The 8,428-nt window shown below is 31.3% G+C and overlaps 1 protein-coding gene across 1 annotated transcript in view; it reads left to right on the top strand.

Moving 5' to 3' along the window:
- Positions 1–735, top strand: part of LOC107712286 (sodium-dependent neutral amino acid transporter B(0)AT1-like) — a 26,572-nt gene extending 25,837 nt beyond the window's left edge. Inside the window, exon 11 of the mRNA XM_016517497.1 lies at positions 522–735. Within this exon, the coding sequence (XP_016372983.1) occupies positions 522–735 (214 nt within the window). The remainder of the gene's footprint in view (positions 1–521) is intronic.
- The last annotated feature ends 7,693 nt before the right edge of the window (positions 736–8,428 follow it).

Consider the following 8,428-nt stretch of genomic DNA (forward strand, 5'->3'; position numbering starts at 1 on the left):
TATATGTTTTTAAATTCATAACATGTACATGTATATATATAAAAATATGTATTAAATATTTTTATTATATTTTTACTAAACACATATACTTGTATAGAGATATATGTATATATGACACCAGATATAATTTTTTATATTTTTTTACTAGTGGGTGCAGGACACTATAGTTCATTTATGTAAGTGAGGATTGCAAAATAAAGTAAACTGTGACATATTAAACCCAACAATTCTTCATACAGTGGACTACCAGTAAAATTGATAAAAATGTGGGACCAAAAATGATTCAGACACTTTGACCTGACCATGTTTTGCTTAAGTGTTATCTGAAATTATCTGAATTTGTTCTGACACAGTTTAACTCTTGAGTTCTTGTCCTATTTTATTACCATTTTCTAAACTATAGCGAATAAACTGATAATGTGAGAAAAAGGTGTTTGACTGTGTATAAGAGATTGGCAGCAGTTTATTGAGAGCACATCTGGTGAAACTGACCTGTTGATATATATGTGTGCGTGTCGCAGATTCAACGACGATATCAAGTTCATGATCGGTCACAAGCCCAACTTCTTCTGGCAGGCCACATGGAGACTGGTCAGTCCGCTCATAGTGCTGCTGATCTTCCTTTTCTACTTCATCACCACCATCAGCAAAGAGCTGACCTACATCGCCTGGGACCCGCAGTCGGTGCGTCCTCATCACTCTCAACTACATCTGAGCCTCTCATGGGAGAACTAAGAGAAATGGCCAATAGTTCTGCAGGATCCAAAATATTCCTTTCATGACAGATGCTGCATTTCTGGACAAACACCAAGAGAATGTCCAAGAATTTCAGCTATTTAAAGAAAGAAAGAAAAAACATTATTTCTAGATGTTTTTTCTTCTTTCTGAAAATACACCAAATCTTTTAAAAACTTAATTTGTGTAATGTAACAAATAAATAAGTAAATAATATATGTTTTTAAATTCATAACATGTACATGTATATATATAAAAATATGTATTAAATATTTTTATTATATTTTTACTAAACACATATACTTGTATAGAGATATATGTATATATGACACCAGATATAATTTTTTATATTTTTTTACTAGTGGGTGCAGGACACTATAGTTCATTTATGTAAGTGAGGATTGCAAAATAAAGTAAACTGTGACATATTAAACCCAACAATTCTTCATACAGTGGACTACCAGTAAAATTGATAAAAATGTGGGACCAAAACTGATTCAGACACTTTGACCTGACCATGATTTGCTTCAGTGTTATCTGACTTTATCAAGATGAATTTGTTCTGACACCGTTTTCTAATCTATAATGAATAAACTGTGATAATGTGTGAAAGGTGTTTGACTGTGTATAAGAGATTGGCAGCAGTTTATTGAGAGCACATCTGGTGAAACTGACCTGTTGATATATATGTGTGCGTGTCGCAGATTCAACGACGATATCAAGTTCATGATCGGTCACAAGCCCAACTTCTTCTGGCAGGCCACATGGAGACTGGTCAGTCCGCTCATAGTGCTGCTGATCTTCCTTTTCTACTTAATCACCACCATCAGCAAAGAGCTGACCTACATCGCCTGGGACCCGCAGTCGGTGCGTCCTCATCACTCTCAACTACATCTGAGCCTCTCATGGGAGAACTAAGAGAAATGGCCAATAGTTCTGCAGGATCCAAAATATTCCTTTCATGACAGATGCTGCATTTCTGGACAAACACCAAGAGAATGTCCAAGAATTTCAGCTATTTAAAGAAAGAAAGAAAAAACATTATTTCTAGATGTTTTTTCTTCTTTCTGAAAATACACCAAATCTTTTAAAAACTTAATTTGTGTAATGTAACAAATAAATAAGTAAATAAGCATTATACAGTATCAAAATAAAAAATAAGAGTAATAAATAAATACAAATTATAAATACGAGCAATGCATAAATAATGAGTAGTACATAAATATGAATAATATGCATATTAAAGAAACATTAATATGTGTAAATATATAAGATTAATAAATAATATAAATAACAAGAGTAATAAAATAAATGCACGAGTAATGCATAAATAAATGATAAATATGAGTAATACATAAATATGAATAATTAAATATGCATATTAAAGAAACATTAATATGCATAAATATATGATTAATAAATAATATAAATAAATAAGAGTAATAAAATAAATGCATGAGTAATACATAAATAAATGATAAATATTAGTACATAAATATTAATAATTAAATATGCATATTAAAGAAACATTAATATGCGTAAATATATAAGATTAATAAATAATATAAATAACAAGAGTAATAAAATAAATGCACGAGTAATGCATAAATAAATGATAAATATGAGTAATACATAAATATTAATAATTAAATATGCATATTCTGCGTTCTACTGTACAGACGTTAATTTACTTTTCCTTCGGCCTGAGGTTTATTCATTACACTTTTTGGTGTGAAAGGGCTTTTAAGCTTATTTTATTTCAGCCAATTGACAAAAAAACAAATCTTATCTTCATTTATTTTAACTTTCATTAAATGAACTAAGACTATAACTGAACAAAATTACTAAAACTTTAACTAAAAAATTAAAATAAAAATAAAAAATAAACAATTAATTCAAAACATGAATAAAAATTTTAATACTATATAATAATATTATAATAACTGCTAGGAATAAATTTAATCTATTTACATGTCTCATTTTCAGAACGTGCAGACAAAAACTTGAATAAATAAAATAAATAAATAAAATTAATACTTTTTTTTTCAGGTAGTTGCCACAGCAACTTTTCTCATTTTTATTTCATTTAACTTGAAATATTAAAACAACTAAAACTGAAATAAAAATGAATAAAACTGTATAGAAATAATAATAATAATAATGACAAAAATACCCAACAAAATTACTAAAACTTTAACTAAAACTAAAACTGAAAAAAAAAAAAAAAAATTATAATAATAATTCAAAACAATAATAGTACATTAGTGATAAAATAACACTGGTGGGAATAAATTACACTTATTTACATGATTATTTTCCAGACTGAGCAGACAAAGACATTACAGTTTTTTAAAATAAAATAAACTTTAACTGAAAAAAAAAAAAAAAAAAAAGTTACTTGTTTCTCGTTTTCATTTTGTTTAACTTGATGCCCTAAAACTAAAATAACTAAAACTGAAATAAAAATTAATATAAAAATTCTATAGACATATAAAAAATAATGACAAAAGCACACAACAAAATTAAAACTTTAACAAAAATTAAAATTTAAATGAAAGCAGAAAATAAAAATATTCATATTTTTTAGTTTTAATTTAAATGTTAAAAAATTAGTACAAATATTGTTTTATATTTGTATGCTTTATATATGCATTATATTAACATCATTAGCTTTTTAGCATATATACACACACAGACACATAAAAGTAATTTTATATATTTTTTGCGATTGTTTTATTATATTTCTGATTTATATTTTCTAGTGTAATTTCCATTTAGTTTACCTTCAAGTACTAAAATAACTAAAACTGAAGAAAACAAAACTACAGACATATTTTAAAATAGAAAAATACTAATAAAAACGACAAAAACAGCAAAATTACAAAAACTTTAAAATTAAAACAAAAACTGAATATTTATATATATATATATAAAAAACTCTAAATATTAATAAAAACTACAATAGTATATCAATGATACTAAAATAACACTGGGAATAAAATAAACCTATTTACATGATTCACTTTCAGACTGAGCAGACAAAAACATTTCTGTTCCTTGAAAAAACAAATTAACTGAAATGAAATAAAATAAAAAAAACGTTTATATTTATTTTAGCTAGTTGCCTAGTTCTCATTTTTGTTTAGATTCACTTGATGCACTAAAATAAATAAAACTATAAATATGACAAAAACACAATAAAATTGCTAAAACGAAAACTGGAAAAAAAAAGCTACTTTAAAGCTCTCTCATTGACACTGAAATAGAGATTAAATGAAAACATCCAGGTGTGAGTGAACATTACACATTAACCAGCAGCAGCAGAGCTTCAGCTTTCATCCAGACTTTATCTCGCTGACAAACCAGTTTAAATGAGTGCTAAAGATGTCATTAATTAACGAGATCCCCGTTACCATCATATCACAAATCCCGGAAAATATGCGTTGTAGTCCAAACGAATCGTTCGTTGTAGTTTTTGAAAAGTGATTTCTGTTAAATAAAATATCTCCTTTTGAAGTGGACTTTGAGCTTTGTAACTTTGCAGATCTTTTTTATGCTCAAACAGCAACATTACAGACTAACTAAAGTTGAAAAAGTGAAAAAGCATAATAGGACCCCTTTAAGATCTTCAAGTTTGGCTGACAAAAAAGTTCGTGAATAAGTATCAGATGGCACAAAGATGAATCTAATAAACAGCAGTGATTGTGCAACGGCTGCTTGTGTTTCATTATTTATCTCACGCACACGCACACGCACACACACACACACACACACGGAGCGTCAGTCTTGATGCTTTCTCACTCGACTGTTTGATTGTAATCCTGGCGGCTGACAGACGCACCTGCAGCGACTCTCTGGGTCCCGCGAGGCGAGTGATGGGTCTCGTGCTGTTCACCTTCGGGATGAACCGGATTCGGGACGTTACTGTGGTCTTGGGGAACTTTCGGGCCTGAGACGGAGACAGCGCCCTCCACTGGCCCTTAGACAGATGAACTCTGCAAATAAACCATCAGATCAATGACATACAATACATAGTTTTATATTGTTGATTTATTTATTTTTAAATAAACAGAAGAATTTTGTTATACATTTACAATAATTATGAAAATTTTAAGATACGATAAGAAAAGCAAGGTTCGATTATTTGATCAAAAACAAGTTAAAAATCGTGAAATATTATTGCAATTTAAAACAGCTGTTTTCTATGTGAATATCTGTTAAACTGTAATTTATTCCTGTGATCAAAGTTGTATTTTCAGCATCATTACCGCAGTCTTCAGTGTCACATGATCTTCAGAAATCATTCTAATATGCTGATTTGCTGCTCAAGAAACATTTCTGATTATTATCAATGTTGAAAACATTCATATTTTTGTGGAAACTGTGATGCATTTTATTTTTCAGAATTCACAGATGCATAGAAAGTTAAAAAGAACAGCATTTATTTGAAATAGAAATATTTTGAAACATTATAAACATCTTTACTATGACTTGAATGCGTCCTTGCTGAATAAAAGTATTACATTTTAAATAAAATTAAAATTTACATTTATTTGCTAACATACATGTTAATAAATACATAGAATAAATGTTACATTTAAAAATAAATATTATTTAAAAAATGAGAAGTGGGGGAAAATGTGCTTGATTGTTATGCAAACAACGCAAACAATCCTAATTATGCTAAAAAACTGATTTATTATCATTTCTATTCAAATGTAATTTTGTTCAGGTTCTCGCACTGACCTGCAGCACCAGCCAGGAGAGAGAAGTCATGACAGATTAGTTTACTATCAATTATATACTATTATAGGTTTTAATAAATATTAGATTTTTTTTTTTTTGTACATTTTCCATTTTCGTTTTAGGTCAAATTCAGTAAAAAAATTTTTTTTTAAAAAATATTTTATAGATTTTTAATTCTGTTTTAGTTATTCAACTTAAATGAACATAACAAATGTTGCCTTGGAAACTAGCTGAAAGTTATTTAGGCCTATATCTTTTTTTTCTTGTTTAACATTTATTTTATTTCAAGTAAAGAAAATGTACTTTTATAGTTTTATTTTAGTTTACTATAGTAACCTTGTATTTGAGACCATCTGATGCATATAACACCAGTGTTATTTTAGTATCACTGATATAATATTAAAGTTTATTTATATTTTCAGTTTTATTTGAATTTTAGTTAAAAGTTTTAGTAAATTTCTTGTGCGTTTCTGTCTTTTTTTATATACTGTATATGTCTATATAGTTTTTATTCACTTCACTGAAAGTTATTTTAGTTCTTCAACTTAAATAAAAAATAAAAAAAGGTTGCCTTGGCATCAGCTGAAATAAAATAAGTTTATTTTTTATTAAAGTTATTTTTTAATATTTTTACTTCAGTTAACATTTATTTTATTTCAAGTAAAGTGTTATTTTAGTATCAATGGTATATTATAATAGTTTTATTAATATTTTAAATGGGTTTTTATTGTAAATTTTCTGTTTTCATTTTAGTTAAAATTTTAGAAATGTTATTGTTTGTCATTTTTATTCGCTTTTGTTTTTTTAATGTGTTTATAAAGTTTCTATAAATTTTTATTTCAATTTTAAACAACAAAAATGAGAAATGCTGCCTTGGAAAATAGCTAAAATAAAGTAAGTTTAAGTTTTTTTTTTTTTTATAATTTGTTTTGTATTTTTCTGTCAGTTAACATTTATTTTAAGTAATATATTTTTATGGTTTATTTTAACTACAACCACTTTGCAGTTGAGACCTGATGCATGTAATACCAGTGTTATTTTAGTATCATTGAAATATTACAGTTTTTATTCACATTTTGAATTATATTTAATTTTTATATTTTCTGTTTTAATTTTAGATAGTTTAGATCATTTTGTTGTTGTTTTTTGACATTTATTATTATTATTTAAATACGTCTATATAGTTATTAGGTTTTTGTTTTTAGTTTTATAGTTTTAGTTATTTCAGTACTTCAACTTAAAATGAAAACAAGAAGTGTTGCCTTGGCAAGTAGCTGAAATAAAATGTGTTTAGATTTTTACATTTAATTTTATTTCAGTTAATGATTATTCTATTTCAAATTTTACTTTGACATTTTTTATGTTTCATTATACAAAAAAAAAAATCCAATCTGTTTGGCTTTAAACAACCAAAGTTACGAAAGGCGTTAAAACACACGTTTCTTGAGTCCCAGCCAATGGCAGGCCTTGACCTTCATCTTCCACATCAGCTGGACCAATGGAAGACGCTCAAATTTCCCAAGACGCAGGAAGTTCTTCACGTTGGACAGGAAGTGGAGCTGGTTTTCCTGGGATCCCCAGAGTTCCTCGGGAACAACGTATCGCAAACATTCCCTCACGAACAGATACACCAAGTAAGGCGACTTCAGCAAAGACTCCATATCCTCCGTCTCTAGATTCACCGAGCACTTCCTCCGCAGGAAGAGAGTGTACGGGCACTTCCTGTGCTGCCGTAAGAGTCGAGCGAACAAGGGAACCATTGCGAAGAAACGCTTGGGAAGTTTCCTAAACTTCGACTGTCGGTCAAACACGTTGGACTCCGATTGGAGGAATATGACGCGCACAAGATCCGCCCCCTGCAGCCGTCTAGCCCCGCCCACACCTCCTTTGAGTTTCCTGTTAAGCAGGAAGCCCTTCAAGCCCCACCCACCGTAAAGCATACTCAGAACGCGGATGGAACAGCGCGACGGTCGAGGAGGACGTTAATCCGCGGGTTTCCAGCTCTGAGATCCATGACGTTTTGCGCGTTCGACGGTCCATTGTCGGTTTCGTCCATCGTCAGCTGTCGCCTCTTTACTACCGGACAATCTTCCTGCTTGTCGTTCATTTCTTCCTCTCTCGCTCTCTTTTTCGGGATTATTTTCTTATCGTCTCTTGTAACTTTCTTCCGTGTGATGGCGGCGGTAGTTTTTCACGTCACGCCGGACGATGTTTGAGTCGCGGCGCGGTCCAGGAAGAAACCGGACCAGGTGCGCGGCAGCAGAAGATCGTACACGGGACGGCGGGACGGTGGCGAAGATTGCGCAATCCTGCACAAAAGCCTCCGTTCCCAGGCGCTGGTTGATCCACTTCCAAAGCCTTGAACCTTGATCTGCTCTGTCTTGAACTGACCTAGACAGGTCTGTATTGATTGCACACGTGCGGGAGACAGTCGTGCCCGCATCGTGCAAGAGTCCAAGTCCACCCCCAAAAAGGTCGTTTGCTGACACGGCAGCAGGACACTCTTTTGTAGGTTTGTCCATAACCCTAGGCTCCTCAGATGATCGAGTACCAGATATCGATGTGTCCGTGCCTGATCCTGAGATAGAGCTAATATTAGCCAATTGTCCAGGTAGTTCAGAATTCTGATGCCCTGGAGCCGCAACGGGGCTTACATTTTGTAAACGTTCGAGGAGCCAAAGCTAGTCCGAACGGAAGAACACAATATTGGTACGCTTTGCCCTCGAAAGCAAACCTGAGGAACTTCCAGTGTCTCTTGACGATCTGGATGTGAAAGTATGCATCCTTTAGATTGATGGTTACAAACCAATCTTTGGATTGGATCGAGACAGAATGGACTTTACTGTTAGCATCTTGAACTTGCTCACTCGGAGCACAAGATTTAGACGACGTAAGTCCAAAATCGGACGTAAACCACCATCTTTTTTGGGCACAACAAAATACCGGC

The sequence above is a fragment of the Sinocyclocheilus rhinocerous genome, unplaced genomic scaffold, assembly GCF_001515625.1.
Source record: "Sinocyclocheilus rhinocerous isolate Xijiao unplaced genomic scaffold, SAMN03320098_v1.1 scaffold3283, whole genome shotgun sequence".
NCBI classification, from domain to species: Eukaryota; Metazoa; Chordata; class Actinopteri; order Cypriniformes; family Cyprinidae; genus Sinocyclocheilus; species Sinocyclocheilus rhinocerous.